The sequence below is a fragment of the Tasmannia lanceolata genome, unplaced genomic scaffold, assembly GCF_043159265.1.
Source record: "Tasmannia lanceolata isolate RefF3 unplaced genomic scaffold, GAP_Taslan_0.1 ptg000023l, whole genome shotgun sequence".
Lineage (NCBI taxonomy): Eukaryota > Viridiplantae > Streptophyta > Magnoliopsida > Canellales > Winteraceae > Tasmannia > Tasmannia lanceolata.
In genome coordinates, this window is record NW_027518700.1 from 24,057,215 (window position 1) to 24,079,259 (window position 22,045).

The following is a 22,045-nucleotide window of genomic DNA, read 5'->3' on the forward strand; positions in this document are numbered from 1 at the left end:
TCTGAATAGAGGGCACCAATGTATGAAAATACTCTTCAAGAAGGGTATTTTCATAACATTTAAAACCCCTACAACTAACAACATTTTATTTTCCCTCTTCTCTTTCCATGGCAATTCTCTTTATCTAGTTTGTTTCCCACTTCCCTCCCATAAATCTAATCCCTAACTGTGTACACTGTCTAATTTGTTACCATCTTTCTTATTATTGCATTTACAGGTTGAGGGAGCTCCACACTCTGAAAGGAAGGGTGGAATCGTTTGCCAAACTAAAGGGCTTAGACATTGATGCTATCAACTAACACTACACACTGTAGATGTGTTTCTTGAGGGCTCCCTACCTTTCCCAAATTTCTTCATAATCATATTACCCATTTTCTGGTACTGCTATTCCTGGATCTTTATTTATCATTATAAATGAATAAAATCTATTATTTATTTGCAAGTTTCATGGCCAATATGTAAGAGAAGGATTTGTAAATTTCGAAGCAATTATGGAGTTCATTTTGAGCTGGCAAGCATCATCACCATCACCATCAACAGTCTGTGATGCTTAATTGGAGGCTGGTCATTTGAGAGATAAAAAGAGGGGAAAGATCTCTAATAAGATCCTAAGCGTCTCTCAATGTCAGTATCCAAAGGCCTGTGGGCTCCACATGTTTAGATGATCTAAAGCGTTCATTTATTGGGCCTTTCCTTGTATATGTTCTGGGAAGTGATATATCCGCCCCTTTTGATTACTTGGGACACCCAGCAGCAGTGTACAAGTGTAGACACCCCATTTTGACCTGACCCAATTTTCGAAATCGAATAAATTCCCGAAAGCTGAGTACATAAATTTTTTGAAGAATCGAGCCCTGAATGCGAAGAAACCCCAAAATTTTATTGACCCACGGTGTTCACTAATTGATGCAAATTTTCCCAGGATGGTCAACCTCTCCGAGAGCGTCCCTACAAATTTCAGAAGAATTGGACGAGCAATGGGCATAGGCCATAGGATCAAAAGGAGAATGGATGGCTGAGATTAGGAGGAGGGTTTTAACCCTGGCTATAAAATTAAAAAAAAATCTCGTGGATACAGGGAGGGTGATTTTTTTGGGAAAAAGGGGAAGGGCAGCAAAAAGAAAAGATCCAGAGAGAAGGAGTCGAGGCACCACCACCCTTCACCACCATCTACCCCCTCTCTTCACCTCCACCAACAGCAGCCACCAAGGGAGAGACCGCCATCTCCATTGATTCCGGCAAGCTTGCCGGAATCCGGCCTCGAACCCGAAACCCAAAACCCATCTCCATCTTGCCACCACCACCACCGGCCTCCCTCAAAACCCCCTTTCGATCAAAAGGGATAAAAATACATAAAAATCAAATAACAAAAATCCAAAAAAAACATCAAAAACACTCAAAGGCGTATTTCGAAAAGCAATTCGAACTACGTTGGCTTGATCCCTTTTCACAGGGTACGTAGGCAGCTTGGGATTTTCGTCCCAAGTTCAGTCAAACTTTTCAATAAAATCATTTAAACCCTTCAAAAACAAAAATCATTTCAGCATCCAAAAATGTCTTTCAAGCTTTTCTCAAAAATGCAAAAATCAAAATGGGCAAGGATGGTGATTGCCAGGTCACTCGGAGCCTTCTTTTCATTTCATTTCCGATTTTGATCATGGTTTGCCGGTTTTATCGGTTTTTCGACGTTTTATCGGGTTTTGGGACGGGCGACAACGTAGCGTGGCCCCTTCACAGGGATTGTCCTCGCTGAGCCCAACGATAGGCTATGACGATCGTGAGACTTATCCGATCTTCAGCGGATCAGGATCGCTGAGCTTGATTCATTAGAATCGCTCCCTGAGCCTATCATATGTTCCCTTTTCTTTTCCCTGGTATTCTTGGTCCTCATGTACCGTTGATTTTCTGATTCATTTCTTTCCCTGTATCTTTTAGCTCATTGTGTGTTTATCTTTGACTTCTTATGTGCTACTGTTAGCTTGCTTACTTTCCTAGCATGAGATTGATTATTATTTTCTTAGCATTATCTCTTACATAGGTTCGCATGCTAGTGTGTTTATTCTATTGCTTTGGTAGTTTATTACTGTGCTTATCTGTCCTCTCACCTGCTTAGTTGTAGCATTTATTCATCTTATCTCCTATTACTTGCTTAGATGTAGCTGTGCATGCGGATGTTATTGCTTTCCTAGATGTGATGGGTTAGGAGTAGATGCGGCGAGTTAGGATTTGGATGTTATTTTCTTTTGCCCATCCCCGGGTCATGCATGCTTAGATAGACGTTTCCTCGGGGATACTCATTCCCATTTCACATGATTTTAGCCCAAAACTCTTCAAAATTATTTTAAAATAGCATAAGAGACCATGTGCTTGCACTTGGGCGAATTGGGGGCGCTTAACACCTTCCCCATTCGTCATCAGGCACGGACTTTTGTATCTCTGGTTATCCGTTGCAACAGAGTATTTCATGGGATCCAGGGCCTACTTCCCTGGATGGCGACTCTTCTTTGTTATAGGTACATCTTGGTTCCGGGCCAGTCCTTGAATCGAGAGGTATCTCATTTGTATCGCCACCCATGCTGTGAGTGGCATCATTTCGAGAGTTCCTTGGTAGAGCTCTCCTTCACATTGTGGAGATCTTGGAGGATCGGCGCGGGATCTCGTGTCCCTCGCAAACCGTCCTCGGGATCGGGGTCCACAACATGGCAATCAGGCCCATTGAATGCTTCTGATGTGAAGTACATCAACCCCTCTGCAGTCAGTTGCTGGGTGTCCCAAGTAATCAAAAGGGGCGGATTTATCACTTCCCTATGTTTTGCCCTAATACGTGATGATCCAAGTCCTCCAATTTGTGGATCGGACCTTAAGTGGATTCCACACTGACTCCAGTAGGGGTGCAACTTTGTTGGTTGGATTGGGTTGATGCCAGCCCTAGCCCAATCAGAGATAGCATTCCCTCAACCCTAACCCGAGCCTCTGGTTGGTTGAGGATGGTCAACTCTAACCCAACCTGCCTCTAAATCTCTCAACCTTAACCTAATCCATCTAACCTGAAATCGGATCGGATTGAATCGGGTCGGTCAGAAAAATACAAGAAAAAAACATAACCCCAATAAAATCATGATAAAATTAGAGGACGGAGGTCAGGTCGGGTTGCCAACCCGTAAACTCCAACCCAATCCGAGGAAATGCCAACCCAACTCGAGCCAAAATCAGGTTGAATCTGTTGAGTTTGGGTTGAGTCCGAACCAAGTTGCACCCCAAATAGTAGGGCTGTGGACTTACACGCAACAAAAAGCGTAGAGAGAGAGAGAGAGAGAGAGAGAGAGAGAGCTGTCCATGGCAATGGCAAAGGTGGCAGCAACAACAGTAGCAGCATCAGCATCAGCTTCTTCTTCAAAACCAACCTTCCTCTCTTCTAAAAAAACACCCCACGCCATCTCCCCTCCAAACCCCCCTCAAACACTCTCCATCCCCCCTCTAATCCCCCTAGCCGCCCCCACCTCTCCTCCCCCTTCCCCCACATTTCATGGCCAATGCTTCGTTCTCCCAGACAACATAGACACAGATCAAAAAAATCCTAGCCGAACACCTAACCCTAGTCCCTTCAAACCCTAACGAATGCCAAAAACTCGGAGCCCTAGCCCTAATCGGCCTCCCTTCCTCTTACCCAATCCGATTCATAGAACCAGGCCAAACCCAAACCCAAACCCAATTCTCAATCATAATCGCCGGCGCAAATTTCGGATGTGGGTCCTCCCGTGAGCACGTTCCAGTGGCCCTCGGCACCGCCGGAGTTAGGGCGGTCCTTGCCGAGTCTTATGCTCTGATTTTCTTCAGGAATTCCGTCTCCACCTGGGAAATCTACCCGTTGGAATCCGAGGGAAAGTTATGTGAGGAGTGTTCTACTGGGGATTTTGTGACTATTGAGCTTGCAGAGTGTAGGTTGATTAATCATACTACTGGGAAGGAGTATGGGTGGACGCCAATTGGGGATGATGGGCCTATTATTGAAGCGGGTGGGATTTTCGCTGATGCGAGGAAGACCGGCATGATCGCGACTCACTCGGGTTCGGATTAGAAGCCGGCAATGTCACGACTCAGTCGGGTTCGGATTAGTAGGATATGGGCCTGGTAAGGGAGATTGAATCTTAGTTTTTTGTGTTTTGTTTTAATTTAGAATTGGGTCTTCTTCTACTTCATTGGGTTGGTTTTAGTTTGTATTAGATTGTTAGTTTTTGTGGGTTGTTGTTCTAATTTAGAATTGGGTCTTCTTCTTCATTGGGTTGTTTTTACATAGTATTAGACTGTTGTTGTTTTCCTGTTTTGATTGATAGGCATGTGGAGTTTGTTGTTTTTCTATAGCTTTTATGGGCTTTGGATGGGTATAAATTAAGGTGTTTTGGTTTTGGTTATTTTTGTAAACTTTAGAATGTAGTAGTTTTTTGTTTAGTGGAAATCTATTGTGTTGTGTGACCAGATCTGAATTGTTGTTTTCTGATTGATTTGCCTTTTGGGGTATCATTTATATTCGTTTTAGGAGTAGACGAGTAGTGATGCTACTGCATCATAGTCTTGAAATATCAAATTTTAACTTTGAGTTTTATCAATTTCTTTTCTCATGTCAATGGGGTATATGTGGAATGTGAAGGATCACAAAATGTAGAGTAATTGAGTCGTCTAAGCAAAAAACCATCTAAGTTGTGGGCTTGTTCATCCTAGACTGCAATGTGGTCGTCGTAAGATGCGGCTCCAACGCTCGCCCCACATACTAATTTTTGTGGGCTTGTGTTTCCTTTTCGGTCTGTATTTGTTGAAGTTCGAGCGAAAACACTCGAACCTCTCAGAATTTAACTAGATTTGTAACCTAGGAAGGGCCTATGACCTGTAGTTCACTCTACAATCACTCGTCCGCATTTCTAAGGCCATGTTCGTTTGGGATTGGGGCAGCCAATTGTGATTATTGGACTCAAAATTAATAATCACAATTGGCCACCACAATCGAATGCCACAATCTCAAACGAACCGTGCTTAAGTGGGTTTGTAACCAGGTTACGGAACCATAAGGTGTTAGGCACCAATTCTGGCTGATTCCAACAAGAGGGTCTCTATTAGAATACGTGGGGTCACCATATTGGTTTAAGTCATTGATTATTTAGTCAAGATGATAGATTTGGATTGTACACTATAGGCTAAAATCAGTTGTGTTGCTCGGTTCGGAAAACCCAAGGAAATGATGTGGAGAGAAGAAAAGAAAAGGAAATAGAAAATTGAGAGAGAGAATGATTCCACTCATTTTCCACTATTGGAAGACGGAAAAGGGCTGGAATCTGTGTTGGGTTTTTTAGAAACATGAAAGAAAAGCTGGGGAGGAGACACTGGTGCTGGGACGGCAACCAAACACGATGTCAACGAAGTGTTGAAGGTTTTTAACCCATTTTTCCAACATTTTCTGCGGCAAGTCTCGTAACTGAGCAAGGCCTTAGTGACTGCAGATCCGATGCGATTGCAAATCCTTGGGAGTTTCATCATTGCAATGTCGTGTGCGATTGAAAGGCATCAAGGACTTGCGGTCACATGCCACTTCTAGCCAATCCTAGTTTTGCATGGACAAATGAAAAAATGACTAGCTATGAAATGATAAAAGAAACTAGCATTTATAGCATTTTAATGAACTTGAAAAACAAAAGGGGTCTTCATATTCAGGCTTGAGCTCCGTGAAAAACAATGGATCTTGATACAACATGCGTAGTTTTGAACATTACACTCTATGTAAAAGACTAGTTTTCTTTTATTATGCAACTTTAAAGTAGTTTTACAATGAAAAATTGCAGAGTTTTTTCATTCATGATTAGTTGAAAGTAGTCCATCTCGGCCTCCTAATTTTGCTATATATAATTATTGCCATTTCAAAAAAAAAGGAAGATGGGGTTGTTCCAAAAGTATTTAAAGAGGACAGATCAAAAAGGTCATATACATCCCTGATTATACTTTTGTTAAAAAAAGTATTAAAAGAGGACATGATAAAAAAGATCAGATGCATCCCTGATTATACTTTTGTTAAACTCATAGTGCACAATGCTTTTTAAGATCAGTACCGCAAGGGGCGATGAACTTACAGTTACTGAGAGAAAGGAAACAAAGAAAAAGGTTCATATATGGAGTGTATCCAGATGGAGTGACTAAACCCTAGTGGTACATCTGAGAGAGAGATTAGAATATCCAAAAAACATGTAATCTGGCTTTGTGTTTTTTCAACCATTCCCTTGCCTTCACCACGTCAAACCTTTCTCGGCTACAAGATTGTCAAAACAAATGCTTAGATAATTTTTCTATTCAATTTACTTAATTATCATGATCGCTTTTTTTCTCATTGCAGTAAGTAAAATCATGCCACTATCTTTATCATATTTATCTTTTTGTTCATTACTATCTCTACTTATTTTTGGCACATTCTTTCTTAAAATTTGAATGGAAATTCTAATGAAACCCAAGATAAAATTTTGAAATATAGCATCAAACTAGCGTAATTGGGCTCACCAAAATCTGATACGTCTGATTTTCCTAGTCCCGTCAGGGAAGGACCTGATCGTTAATGAGACGCCCGGTTGATCTTCTTCCACCCATTCAATCTCTTGATCATAAAAGTATCTCTTGGGGCTCGATGTGGAAGCTCCGTCCGAGGATGATGCATTTTTTATCATGCTCAAATGGTTATGACTCAAAGACTGTTGAATGTCGTCCGAGGAGCAGTGATCGCTCGAATCCGGGTTCTGTACAGATGAGCCTGAGGATACCACAGTGCTCTCCTCAGCAGTGCTCTCCTCAGCAGTATTATATGGGCTCTAGGAAAGGAAAAAAAATAGTGAATATTTTTCTTATGCTTCAAAGTAACTAGTAAAGTTAGATGTGTTAATCTGTTAAAACTAGGAAAGCCAGAAGTGGAAACGTCATTTCTATAAAGAAATGGAGGTATGAAGTTCAGAGTTCATAGGCACTCTAATTATTCAATAAAAAGAAAATCTAGTATGACATTACTGGTAAAAGAAGAGAAATAAAATTACCATTAAATAAATGAAAAGCATTTGAATAGATGAAAACATCTAAGATGGAGAAGTAGGAATTACAGTATTAATTGCAGTTTGCTGAAATACCAAGATTAAACATTTAAGAAAAAAGTAGGACTAACCTCTTCTGGTGGATTGGATACTGGGACACTCTGTAGTGTCCAAATATGCAATCCATCAGAGCTCTGTAGTTCTTGTGGTGGAGTGCATGTTTGGACACTGTAGAGCTCCTTGACTTTCTCATAGTTGTCTCTCCAGAATCCAGACAATTAAGATCCAATATTTTAAAAAGCTCAACAATCTCAACAACAAATAAGTACTGAAACAAAAACAGTGTAATTAAATATTCGATTGGTCGCACAGTGTTAAACCAAAAAAAGAAGAAAAAAAATTCTTCATTTGAAAGGTCTACTACCAAAAGTTCCACTTTTACTTGATGGATTGTCTAAATTAAGGGTCTCATAATCCACTTGTATTGTGCACATCATTCACACCATTTTTCTAATGGCAAAGAATTATATTAATAGAGAAAGGAACAGGTGAACCCATAGCATCCTCCATGGATCATCTTTCCAGTAAAAATGCAAAAACTACCGTTTACAAAGCTGTTTTGAATAAACAATCCTAGCCTTCAATTTTGGGCCTTCATGTAGGACAATTCATGTAGGACAGGTTTTCTTGTTTTCCTTTTGATTTTTTTCCTTTTTCTTTTTGGTTTCTTAGTCCTACTCTAATTAGAAGTCAGAATTATAGTTAAGGGTCATAGTCGAGTTTGAATATTATAAGATGATTTTTGTAGAATAGGGAGAATAAGGTTTGAAAGTCTATAAATATGAGACATCTGTGTATGTAGAGATCTTTCATTGAATAACAAAACAGTTTCAGTTTTTTTCCTTTATCTTCCTTTCGGATTCAAGGTTTTATCTCTACAGGTTGAAGCGGAACATACCTGAAGTATACTTTCTTTATAGAGTTGCCTATAAAGTTGGGCTCAGAAATGAAAACTATATGTACTCCAGTCTCAACCTCGGCCGTCCATTCTACTGGCTCTTCTTCATGCCCCACAACATCTCCATCACTTGCACTGCTTGTTGTCGTTGTAGTTGTTGTGACCATCTCCATTTGTACATTTGGGATGGAACGCGGCTTCATGTGACGATAAGTTCGGAAAACTTTGACCACCTTGTCTTTGATCTGTGCTAAATGAATCCCATGTTTTGTAATAATGGAAAAAGAACCAAAAAAAATATAAAAAATGGATTTTTGCCAATAAATACTTAGTTTTTCCATGGAATATTAGCTTACACAGTGGTAAGGAAGGGTGGTAGAGGGAGAGATCTGAGTGAATGAGTGAGGAGAGGGCAAGAAAAGGATGAAGAAAGGAAAAAGAAAACTCCACTCAAAATACGATTTTTTTTTTCGTTGTCTAGCCACTTCTCACCCTTCCCACTCATGCTCTCTCAAGTCTCTCCTCCTCATTTTTCTCTCACAACTTGATTAAACTAATATACGAAGAAAAAATTTCATGGATGTCAAACACAGCCTTAAGATATGATATTTTCCCAAAAAATTCTTGTTTTTAAGAAACAACTTAATTTTCTAATATGAAAAACATCAAGAATAAATATCTTAGGGAAAAATGATTTTAGAGTTGATTGAATGCATGTTGGACATCAAAACTTTAGTATAGACCTTTTGAAAATATTTTAAAAAGTTAGCCATTTCATAACTTTTAATGACTAATATCGAAAAATTCTTTGCAAAGTAGGAAATTGTAGGGGAAAATCCCCACCCACCCAAAAAAGATAGAAAAAAAGAGAGGGAAGAAAACGATAAACATCCGCCGCCTTTAAATGACTAACATCCGCCGCCTTTTAATAATAATAATAATAATAATAATGAGAAAAATGTGATCATACCTGAGTGAGAAGTCCTTTGGCTCTTCTACTGGTTTTGTTGTTGATGGCTTCTCTAGTGCCAGTGCTAGGACAATATATGCATGTAAACATCTTATCTCCTCTTTGTTTCACTCTATCACCCTCTTCAAGCTTCATACACACACAAAAAAGGAAATTATTTATATTGCAAGGAGGGCGTAGTAAAAGTGAAAATTGAAGGAAATTCAATGAGTTTCTTAAAATGGGTTTTTTTTTTTTTTTTTTTTTTAAAGTTGATTTGAGACATTTAGCCTTGAATTACGAAACGGTTACGAAACTACCAAACACAGAGCTAAGAGAGGAAGGATTGAAACATGTCTTGCTAATGGCTTTTGAATTTCAAACCCATCAAATTGGACAAAAACATTTTGCAAACGTGTCTTTCGTTCGTTTTACTTTTTTAACGTTAAAATGGAGATAATATTAGCTTCTTTCTAAACTTCTTATCAGTTTTGCGTTAATTACGTTGGTTGGATAGTGGAAAGGCACGTAAACTAATAGAAATCCCTCTTGGAAATTCTTTAAAGTCTAAGGGTATAATGGTTCTTAGGCTGTAGGAGTTCAAAGAAGAAATTGATTTTGGGAAAGAAACAAGAAACGGAAGTATGGAAAAAAAAAATGTTCTCGGCTGATTTGATATGAGGGTGTTGAATATATGGTTAGAAGAGACAAAAAAGGGGTGTGGGTTTTACTTAAAACAAATGGGTTAATAAGATAACAGCAAGATGGTGGCTATAGGCTGAGATAATTAAGCGTAGGGATAGTGGATCGATGGGTGCAATTTGAAGCAGGAACGGCTGCATCAATGGGGATGGAAACTTGCATAAAAACAAGTTTAAAACCTGCATAAAACAGATTAGATAGATAAAAGACAAATTGAAGTTTTTGTGAAGAAAACTTACAACTTCTCTTCCGAACAAAAGAGATAAAAGAGTAAACTTTCTCCACCTAAAAGAAAACGTTTCCTACCTCTACAGAAACTAGGAAAGATAAACTAAAAGATCCTAAATTTTCTCAAATTCCTAAACTCTCTCTACCTTTCCTCAAATTTCTACAACTCCTAAATTACCTCTACTTGGACATCCAAATCACCACAAATCATTCCAAAAATATTCTACTAACAATATAATTCTAATCAAACTAAAACTCTTTCTATTCCACGGATCAACGTGAACCGTTGATCTCAATGATCTGATAATGCACCTGCATCAGAAAGGCAAGTTCGATGCATGGAAAGGGCTGCAGGTAAGGATATTTTTGGGAAAAAAGGTGTACTACGGCATGCAAATTTGCAATATTTGTAGCACAAAAAAGAGGAACGCTGTAGTGCCACTCCTCTCTTTACTAACACTTATCTAATTATCTATTAGGATTTTTTTTTCAAGCATAGGTAAGCTAGGATTTAACCTCTAACTTCCAGGTTGTAGAACATAGCCTTGACCATTGAGTTAGATGTCCAATCACTATTAGGAGATTTTTATATGCGCGCTGTGGGCGTTAAGTCCTCCGATCTTAGTATAAAATCTCATTATTTGCATCAGTAACTTCTACTTTGAATTTTGAAAAGGAAAATGATTTCATCGCTCCAATGTTTTGATAAACATGCGCTCCACATGTTTGTCGTGTAGCATTTAAAGGCTTTAAGAGCTTTTTGGCAACCACTGACTGCCCTTTAAATACTACACGACAAAAATTGGAGCGCATGTTTATCAAAACATTGGAGCGCAGAAATCATTTCCCTTTTAAAAAACAGGTGCAAAACGAAGGGGCCCACAACATTATAGAATACATATTAGGCTTAGGATTATCCTGTATATTGAGATGATTTATGAGGCACAACCTATTTACGTTGTGGCCCAACAAATGCGGAGTTTGGATCATCATATGGAGTGGGACCACTGTACTTTTTGGAAAATATTGGACTCCATGCGCACTCAATGGACTTCAGAGAAGTGATATATTCACCCCCTTTTCCTTTTCGTACCTGGGACTACTCTTTTACACTAGAGGTGGCTGTCCCAAGCAATAGAAGGGGCGAATATATCATTTCCCCAACTCTCATCTATAGAAGGTTGCTGTTGTTTCATCATCGTCGTGACTCAGGCGTGTTACCTAGAAATCAGCCTTTCACATTTTTGTGAAGGGCTGAGATACAAGCTCACTCGAACACCATGCTTTTAATCTCAGCCCTTTACATTTTCTAAAAAAAAAAAAAAAACTCAGCCCCTTACAAAATGTGAAAGGATGTTTTCTAGGTGACTAATGCAGGGTATTGGTACTGTAAATGTGCTTGCTAAGGGGATGCTCTGCATTGGTGTCCCTTTCCAAGAATCTTGCTTGGGAGCCTATTAATCAAATAACATAAAGTGAGAATGGCTTCGGACCAAAAACTTTTGGGAACATTCTTCTCAAACATAATTGATCTAGCAACCTCTAACAGGTGTCTGTTTTTCTTTTCAGACACACCATCACTACAAGAAAATGGGTTATTACCGGCGTTCCTTTACCAACATTTCCCAAAAACGTCCCTAATAGTCTATATGCACCGACATTGATAAATTAAACGACGGTGAAGGGCCACTAACTTCTCCCGCCGTGGAAAAAATCCGTAGTTATGTACCTACGTTTTGTGAACGTCACTAAAATATCTATTTACCGACGTTTATTATTTAAAACGTCATATAAATGTCGCTAATATTAATAGAAGCGACATTTATAATACGTACGACGTTGTATACTTGTTGAGTTATACGTCAAAAATAGAGAAAACCCTCCATGCCAAACCCTGATTTTTCTCCTTCCCACTCGCGCCTCTCATTTCTCTCCTTCTCGCCTCTGGTTTCCCCTCTCACTTTCTGGTAATCTCGCCCGCATGAGGTTCCGCCGGACATCTCTCCTCTGCAACACATCTTCCCCTCTTATTTCTGGCCGGAGAAGGAGTGTTTTCAAACTAGGGTTTGAAGGAGGAAAGAAAGAAAGGTTTTTTAAGGGGTTCTCAGATTCGAAGGGGGTTCCATAGCCGAATTGAAGGGGTTCTTTGATTCAAAGTTTTTTTAGAAATCAATCATTCGAAGGGGGTTCTCTGACTCGAAGGTTTCCCATAGTTTTTTTCCCCAGCCCCATCCATCCCAGATTAGAAGAGATTCCTCTATTAGGGTTGGGAAAATCTGATTTCTGTAATTTTTTCGCCCAAACCCTAACCATTTGAAGGATTCGATTAAGGTATTTTTCTTTTCCAGTTATTCTTTCTTTAATTTTTCTTCTCAAATGCGATATCGATTAGGGTTTCAAATTTAGGATTTTTTCCCACTTCCGTTCATTTTTAGGACTGTTACTCAGATCTCTGTTTTTTTCCTGCTTATTCGTGTTCTTGTAGGCTTTAGGAAGCCCTACCATTCGTTTTTATGTCTCTTTAAACTGTTAGTATTTGAAATGTTGACATTTACACTGGTTTTCTACTGTGAGCAATCTCTTTTCCCCTCTCATGGTAATTTATTAAAAAAAGCACTGTTCCAATTCCACCTTCTACATTGAAATTGGATTTTATGATTATGATGTAAACGCGTTTAGTATGCTTTCTTGTTGTTCTGCTTGGGAGTGCACACAATTGGATGGATGCTTGTAGTTCTTTAATTGGCTTTGGATCTGATTGTGCCATGGTTAATGGTAATTTCTTTTGGGTTCTTAGAATGATTTATGGGTATTGCACTGTTAGAAACAGCAACCATGTGGTTGCCAATATCAATTTGGAGTTAACAAGGTCAATAGTTTCTTTTAAATTTGAGTCAATTCATCATTTTATAGCTCCATCGCATTAGAATTGCCGACAGATATACACACACACACACACATGCTTCTTATAAATCAGTCTGTTTAAGACTTATGTACTTCATTTTCTGTCTCTGTTTTGTTTCATCTTTTATGGTAGACAGCACAATGTCTTCATCAAATAATTTTCTGTTTGGGCTATGTACTAAGAGACTTTTGAACTCTACTTAATAATGTTAGTTGGGAGGCAAAAATAAAATCACCACCATCCTCTATATGGGATTACATTCACTTTATTCAGATCTCTTTGGTTTGTTTTCGGAATCTTTCGGCTATATTGATGAAAATTAGAACTTGGGTTTCTCCATTTCATCAGTTTCCATGACGGTGAAAGGTTTGTTTACCATATAAGAGGTTAAATGAGACAATGATTCCTTGGGGCCCCCACTTTTAAAAAATATTTGAGTCAGAGAGTGGACCTGTTATTGGAGGAGGGAAAGTGATATGGGTCTTTTTTTCATTTTCCATTTCCTTCGTTTACGGGAATCAAATGTTTACGTACTATAAATTTTTTAATTATGCCCTATTCTACACGATATTTAAAGGCTATTGATATTCGCACTACCATGTTTTGCTACATGCACTGACTCACCTTGTCTTTTATTACTTAAACAGTTGTGAAAGGTTATTACAACTCCCAAAAAGAACACAGAAGTCAATTTAGAAAAGTCAAAGGTGAGTTACTGCAATTATCAAAACATAGTAGTGCCAATATAAGTAGCCTATTTAAATATTTTGTTGGAAAATTAGGAATTGTGATCACCCCTAATAGTCTTGAATAATTATAAAACTTGTAATATTGGTAAACTGAAAATGAATGGGCCTTTTCCCATCTTTTCAATTCACTTGGCAGTGACAACACACTGTGTTGATTACCATTTAAGTGTTGGATGTGACTATGATGCCTATGAACCCATTTTTTAAAGATCCTTTTTAGGGTGGGTAGTTCATTTGGAATGCATCAACTGTATGTATTTTGAACTTATCTGCAAAGATCTTTGAGTTTTTTTTCTTCTAGTAAATTCTTATAGGCGTTATTAAACAGTGTTTTTTTATGTACTTGAAATAGAAAAAAACTCTTACTCCAATTGGCACTGAGAGAGACAAGAAAACATTCCTCTAATCTCAGCCAGGTTTTGGAGTTCTAATGACTTAAATAGTTATTTATTTAGGAAAAGATAAATGAATTCAGAGCAAAGACAGAGAAATAATGCCCAGGGTAGTAGTCTTCACAGTTGATGTTTTGGGAATGAAGTCACAATGAAGAATGTGATTGCTTTGTGAAGTATTAGGAAATTATTCCAGCAAAAAGAATAAAATTAGTAGGGCATGGTTATTTAGAAGGCTTTTCTCGTTAAAAGTTACTCCATGATTTTCTCTCTTGGAGTTAAGGTTGATTCCCTAAAAAAATATAATAATACATGTGCATATGAGACTGGATGATAAGTTTTGATAAGAGTAAAAAATGCTTATTTTTTTAACCAAAAAATGTGTTGATTTGTGTTCTGTTTATCCTTTTTGGGGCATATGATTGACAAAAAAATATTCTTGTTTAGGTATAATGATTATATTCATTCATTTGGTGTTTTTACTAAAGTCGTGCTTATATTAGTATTTTATATTATATATAGTTCATGTCAATACATATTAGATTAACTGCTTTCCAGATTGTTTTTTTTTTTTTTGTAAAACTTCATGGATGTTTAGCTAGTTTCGATAGTTATGCAGTGAACACAATTTTTATTTAATCAGATGTTTTGGGACATTGGTGTTGTTATATTCCTGTACCAATATTAACCCCTATTGCTTCATGTCACCTTGGATGTAACAGAAATAGATTATAGAAGTGGTTATCTGTGTACAATAGGTTACTCAAAATATAAAAAAATTTGGATAAAAATGTAGTTGATTTATGAAGAGAGGATCTGGACATTTTTGTTTTGTAAAGGAAAATTTTTTAGTTGAGCAATCATTTAAATTATCTTCAACCATAACTGAGGTGTTGTTATAACGTAATTCAGCTCTTGTTGTTCTTTTTCTTTTTTTGAAATAGTTGTTGTTCTTATTCTTGTGTGGTGGTTTTTCTTCTTCTAGGCTAGTCATGTCTATATCTTATGGACAAGATAGAATGTGGTGTTACACTAGTATCTTATACTACATGTAGTTCATTTCCAATGTGTTGAACTGAAAACTAGTGTAGATTGTTTCTATTTTGCTGAATTTAAAGCTAGAGTAGTTCATTCCCATGGTGTTAAACTTAGAGCTCATTTAGCTTATCCATATTGAGCAGAATTGAAAGATCTTGTAGTTCGTTATCCTTATGTTGATTAAAAGGTTTTGCACTTTATTTTGTCAATCTGAAAGACATCATAGTTATGATGAAAAGCCTACTTTGTTGGTAGTGTTTGGGTTGTACGATATGCTTTGATGACCAAATGTTCTTTTTAGCATAATTCTGTTTGCGATGAAACCTGATATGTCATGTAGAAGCAAAGGAGTTTAGGTGTTTTTATTTTACATTGTTTGGGAAATAATACAATGATTATATGAATCTAGCATTTTTATTTTGTGCAACAGTACCTATAGTTGGATTATTTTTGCATCATGTGATTTTATTAACTAGGATCTTCTAAATCTCTTTCATACTTCCATTAAGATTCTATGATTGATATTGTGGCATTTGTATAGTGTACACTCACATATTTCTTTGTGGTATTCTAGAGTTTTCAGATTTTTGAAAATACACTTATTCAGCTTTGGTTAGTTTCACAAACAAGGTCATTCTTTCAAATGGGATTAGACTATGAGCAAGTACGTTTATCTGTTTGACTATGATTTGGCCGACACTTTGAATTTCTTGTTGACACACGTGTCGTGTCGTATCCGACACGACACCTGTGTCCACACGTGTCGACACTCCTTTAGACACTTTTAAATGTACTGCTTAGGTTTTAGTAACTTTATATGTATGCACGTGTATGAGTATGCCACTATTTCTAGATTTTTAGGGTTTCCATGTTAGATACCTCATATCCGTGCCAAAACTCGGCATACAAATCCGTATCCACAAATCATGATTCTATGTACTTTCTGTTTTAGTCATGTCCCCGTTTCTAAATTTTGGAAGTTTGCCTTGTCCGACACTCCGTGTCCGTGTCAACACGCGACACTCGTGTCCGTGTCCACAAATCATAGCTGTTTGAATTATACTCTTTTGGTGTTGCTTTTGGCATAAAAGTTTAGTTTTTTTTTTTTAAATTCAGCTCTATCCCTCTGTTTGTGTTTATTGGTTATTTTGTAAATTAGAATATGTACAGGGGTTGTGGGGAGCTGTTCTAATATAGCTCATGTTCTGCTTTTTTTTTAGTTCCCTTTAACTGTGGATCTTTGAAGTGTGCAATTGGGTTGTACAATGAAACAGTTCACTCTGTCAATCTGTTATTCACAGTTCACTCTGTCAATCTGTTATTCACATTGTATCTAGTTGGAGTCATAGGTGTTGTAAAATTGAACCCAATTGTTTCAGTATAACCCCCCATAATCTCTTGTTGATTCTCAAGGTGTAAGTCCAAAAGATAATGAATATGGATTGCTTTGCAATCTGGTATCCCTGAGAAGTTATGTATTTCATGTTCGATTGTAATGCTTTACCAGGATTGCAGATTTTAAAGTTTCGGAAATGTCCCTGATTTAGTGGTTGTAAGATTCGTGTCCCTTAGAAGCTGACTAATGAGCTTTTAGATGATTGCCAATATTGTCATTAAGGTTGTTGTGTTGCAAATGTGTTCGGGTTATATTGTTTTTTCTTTTTCTTTGGGTCAGTTGTTGAGCTTCTTTTCATTTGATCTCAAGAGTCAAAATGAAGCTGTCATTAGTAAAATAGAATAGTGGCCATACTTTGTTTTTCATACTCTTGTCATAGAAACCATCCTATTTCTATTATTTCTTCTCATGGTTTCATTTTCTTTGAGTTGGGCCAAAAGTAAATTAAAAGGAATTCAGTTACCTCGAGGTAACTGAATTCAAGAGCTCTTGAATGGCTTCACCTTGAAATCTTACTGAACCAGATCTGTAATCCAAAGTCCTTATATTGAATAAGAAATATACAGAGACTAAGGCTGGGTTGGAGCATTTCTCATTACAGTGGATGTTATTTTAAAAAAAAAAAATTGTATTTGAACAGCGGTTTGTGAGTGCATTGGAGGTTTGTTCTATTGGAGTTTTGTGGTGTTTTTCTCATAGTGATGGTCTGAATGATTTTGTTTCCAACTCCTAATTATCTTTCTTGTTTTGATTTGGACCATGGGCTACATTGTTTTAATTGGAGCAGATGAGTAGAATTAATTGGAGCAGATGAGTAGATTTTCTTGCAAGATTTTTGTTTTTTTTCACAAGCTTGGCATTTCTACATATCTGTTGGTGGTTTTCTTGTGGAATTAATCAATTGTCTCCATCCTTTAATTAGAAAATGATGCATGAATGTCCAGTAGCACCCCAAATGACATCTGTTCAATACACGATGATTGTCAAATGAAATGGATTCTATGTTCTTTAGCTACGGGGGTGCATTGGCATATCTTGTTTAAATAATCATTGCTAGAATCATTGTGTAATATAGTTCTTTGGAATGATTAGGTTCTGTAAAAGTCATCAAATGATTAAAAAATGCATGCAGGAGTATCTGAGTTTCACTACACTATAACCATGATTAAAGTTTCGTGAAATTCATATGTTGTGCATCAGTTTTGATTAATCAAATGCAATTAAAGCAAAGATATAAAACTGGTAGCTAGGTTAACTGTTGATGGGTTGGCATCGCTCAGGGTATAATATATGCTGGTTCTATTGTTACTCACATCACATAATGTTGTGTCGTATGTAAAGTCTGTGCATGAGGTTTCTATTCCAAGCAATACTGCTGGGTTTTGACGAAAGACATTAATTCATTTTGTCTTGTTACTACCCATATAGTATGATCTTGACGGGCATGCAATGTTCCCCATGTTGGTTAACATAACAAGGATTGAATAAAAGTAGCAATTCCTTTTATCCTCTGTTGATCAACATTATTTGGTTTTATTGCTTTACTTGCTTCATGGTTGTCCTAGCTTTCATTGTCCATATCAGATTCTGATAAAAGCATTAAACTTGTGTGTTCTAAGGATGATCAATGCCATGTAACGCAGAGTGTATCTTTAAGATTTGTATTTTATGTTTGTATAATAAGATCCCTATATACATATTACAGGTTGTATCCCCATATGCTGGACTAATTCAGAATAAAGGGATTTTTTTTTTCAAATATATCTATATTTACCGACGGTCCTGACCGTCGGTGATTCTAACAATCAAAGTACACCCAAACATTTTAAGCGACGTTTTACGAGCGTCGGTGTTTATACAGACGCTCACAAAACGTTGCTGAATGAGCTATTCATCAATGGTCCGTAACCGTCACTGTATTCACCTACGTTCGCAAAATGTCGTTGTATGAGGTATTCACCGATGGTCCTTAGTGTCGCTGTATTTACCGATGGTCACAAAACGTCAGTAAATATACGTATCCAAAAGGCCCATGTGGATTTTAGTGATGGTCATGAACGTCGGTAAATATATATACACCAACGTCGGTAAATATATATAAATGTAAACACTGACGGTTTGCAAGAAACGTCGGTAAATACTTTTAGGCACGGTAGCATCAGTAATGATCACTAAAAGCGTCGGTATAAGATACACCGATGTTCATTGGTATATTCACTGACGGTCATGACCGTTGGTGAATGTCACTTTTCTTGTAGTGCATTTTGTTGAGGTGTGGAGATGCATGAGGTTTGATGAAGAATACCTTGATCTAAGAGATATTTTGAAGTGAAACTATCACTATAAGCTTCATAATTCGTTTTCTTTAAAAAAAAAAAAAAAAACTATCTACTGTCAATCATGGACTGCAGATTTCATTCCCCCAAAAACTATAAACAAGTTAATTTTAGCTTCTTAATTACTTCATACATTATAATCCTTGACGGAAATGATATTTCCGGTCTCTTTCTCAACATTCCCAATTTTCCACCACTCCTTGTTTGCCTTTTTTGAAAAAATAAAGAAAAAAATAAACAAATGGGAGTACAAATGCCTTATTAATTAAAAAAATATCTTATTTAATATCTTAATTTTCTTCCAACTTTCAAGGTTAGAAGTTGAGGATTCCCCATATGATCATCACTAAGAGCACGGTTGGCCACAATGAAACTTTTTTCATGTTAAATCAGTGTCTCCAAGTTGAGACCAGGGTGAAGTGGCTAAGGTCATATTCGTCTGAGATAGTGACAACCGATTGTTAGCCCAAAACCAATTATCAGACTCAAATTTAAACGTAATTTCGAGTCCAATAATAGGTTTGGGGCTCACCATCGGTTGTTACAATCTGAAATGAATAGGCCCTAAAAATCAAGAAACAAGAAACTAGTTTCCAAGCGATGAGAAGTAGCTAAAAATCAGGAAACAAAAAAATCCACTCAATATTGGATGAGTTTTTCTTGATTTTTAGCCACTTCTCAGCCCTATCTCATTCGTGCCCCCTCAAATCTCTCCTCTTCTCCCACCACCGCACCCCTTTCTCACCAATTGGAGAAATCGATTTATCGTAAAAAAAAATGAATTGGAATCAACCCGAACTCAGCCCGATTTGGTAGTAAAAACTCAACCAGAGTTGTGCCCGTAGTAAGTGTTGAATATTAACTCAGCACACACACATCTATATCCATCATTTGCATATGTTTCCATAAATTCACAGGATATCTACCGAAATTTTCATCCGAAACAAATATGTTTCTATTTCCATCACACCCAAAACACATTCCGAAACCTTAACTTCTGCTTTTGTTTTCGGTGGTTCTTCATTATTATACTAATTTTGTTGCTGCTTATTGTTTTCGTATTTCTGTTTTTCCTTCTTCAAACCTACATTACACTCCCTTTTTTTCACTTCTGGAATTGTTGTGCTAGTTATTCGTGTTCTTATATCGCAATCTGTGAATCAAACAATTTATCATTTCTCACATTCTGTTTCCATTATTTTGTTTTGAAAGATTCAATATTAGAACCAGTGGAATGTCCTCTCTTGTGCAGGTAGCTACCGTCATATCTGCCGAAGCAAACTGGAAATTTGCTGGAATAAAAAGAATTGGTTGGCGTTGGACTGGAGTTGTTTGGCTCTTTAATATTGTAACTTACATGTTTCTTGATCCTCTCAAATTCTGTGTTCAATATGCACTCAGTGGAAAAGCCTGGGGTCTGGTTCTGGATCAGAGGGTCAGTAAATTCAAATTTTACCATTCAAATACTTTTATATCTGTTATCCCATATTTTTTTAATGGCTCTTCTTCTATTTCTTTACGGTCGGCCTTATGTTTGAGCAGACGGCATTTACAAACTAGAAAGACTTTGGTAGGGAAGTTTGAGAGGCGGCATGGGCACGTGAGCGGCGTACACTGCATGGACTTAAGTCAATAGAGACAAAGATGTTTGCCAATCGGACCACTTTCAGAGACATTAATATGATGGCTGAAGAAGCTAAAAGGCGTGCAGAGATTGCAAGGTTAGTAACAGAATTTTTGAAATTATTTTGGATTGTGACCCAGACGTAGATACAAAATCCAACGGAGCATTTTAGAATTTAGATCTGAATGGAGGGCACCAATGTATGAAAATACTCTTCAAGAAAGGTATTTTCATAACATTTAAAACCCCTACAACTAACAACATTTTATTTTCCCTCTTCTCTTTCCATGGCAATTCTCTTTATCTAGTTTGTTTCCCACTTCCATAAACCTAATCCCTAACTGTGTACACTGTCTAATTTGTTACCATCTTTCTTATTATTGCATTTACAGGTTGAGGGAGCTCCACACTCTGAAAGGAAGGGTGGAATTGTTTGCCAAACTAAAGGGCTTAGACATTGATGCTATCAACCAACACTACACACTGTAGATGTGTTTCTTGAGGGCTCCCTACCTTTCCCAAATTTCTTCATAATCATATTACCCATTTTCCGGTACTGTGCTCCGTTTCCGGTACTGCTATTCCTGGATCTTTATTTATCATTATAAATGAATAAAATCTATTATTTATTTGCAAGTTTCATGGCCAATATGTAAGAGAAGGATTTGTAAATTTCCAAGCAATTATGGAGTTCATTTTGAGCTGGCAAGCATCATCACCATCACCATCAACAGTCTATGATGCTTAATTGGAGCCTGGTCATTTGAGAGATAAAAAGAGGGGAAAGATCTCTAATAAGATCCTAAGCGTCTCTCAATGTCAGTATCCAAAGGCCTATGGGCTCCACATGTTTAGATGAACTAAAGCGTTCATTTACTGGGCCTTTCCTTGTATATGTTTTGGGAAGTGATATATCCGCCCCTTTTGATTACTTGGGACACCCAGCAGCAGTGCGCATGGCGATCAGGCCCATTGAATGCTTCTGATGTGAAGTACATCAGCCCCTCTGCAGTCAGCTGCTGGGTGTCCCAAGTAATCAAAAGGGGCGGATTTATCACTTCCCTATCTTTTGCCCTAAAAATCTCCTCTACGTGATGATCCAAGCCCTTCAATTTGTGGATCGGACCTTAAGTGGATTCCACACTGACCCCAGTAGGGGTGCAACTTTGTTGGTTGGATTGGGTTGATGCCAGCCCTAGCCCAACCATAGATAGCATTACCTCAACCCTAACCCGAGCCATACAAATAAAAGGGACTATGCTAGTCATTGGGGGGGCCATGGCCCCCCTCATGCTATATCTGCCTCCGCCCCTGTTGGTACTGTAAATGTGCTTGCTAAGGGGATGCTCTGCATTAGTGACCCTTTATTTTTCTTAGGGAAGTGATATATCCGCTCCCTTTCTTCCCAGGGCCACCCCCTCTAGTGTATTTATGCATTATGACATCTCTTAGTACACTACCAGGGGTGGCCCGGGGAAGAAATGAGGAAGAATAAATCATTTCCAATCATAAATAATTTTGGATCCTATGATAGGATTCGAAATGTGTCTGTGGGTCCTACTAAAGTGTCTAGATCATAATCTGGTCAAGTCTCAAGTGAAGCAAAATTTCAGCTATGTCTGAAACCGAAACCAAAATTTAAATCCTTGCTCGAATCAGTCCATGTATCAGCTGCCAGGCTTCCTCTGAGTATGTTTATAATAGTTTTGATTT

At 37.7% G+C, this 22,045-nt stretch overlaps 1 protein-coding gene and 1 pseudogene across 2 annotated transcripts; one reads left to right on the top strand and one right to left on the bottom strand.

The window, feature by feature from the left end:
• Positions 1-2,241: 2,241 nt before the first annotated feature.
• On the top strand, positions 2,242-5,735 carry LOC143856241 (3-isopropylmalate dehydratase small subunit 1 pseudogene; annotated as a pseudogene). The gene is made up of 2 exons (XR_013238137.1): positions 2,242-4,160; positions 4,266-5,735. The product of XR_013238137.1 is annotated as a 3-isopropylmalate dehydratase small subunit 1 pseudogene (transcript).
• Positions 5,736-6,533: 798 nt separating this feature from the next.
• Positions 6,534-20,167, bottom strand: LOC143855956 (protein Brevis radix-like 2). The gene is made up of 5 exons (XM_077365999.1): positions 20,066-20,167; positions 8,984-9,112; positions 8,014-8,258; positions 7,187-7,316; positions 6,534-6,842 (listed from the first exon to the last, which is right to left on the bottom strand). The coding sequence occupies exons 1-5, from the start codon at positions 20,165-20,167 to the stop codon at positions 6,534-6,536; spliced, it is 915 nt and encodes a 304-aa protein (XP_077222114.1).
• Positions 20,168-22,045: the final 1,878 nt, after the last annotated feature.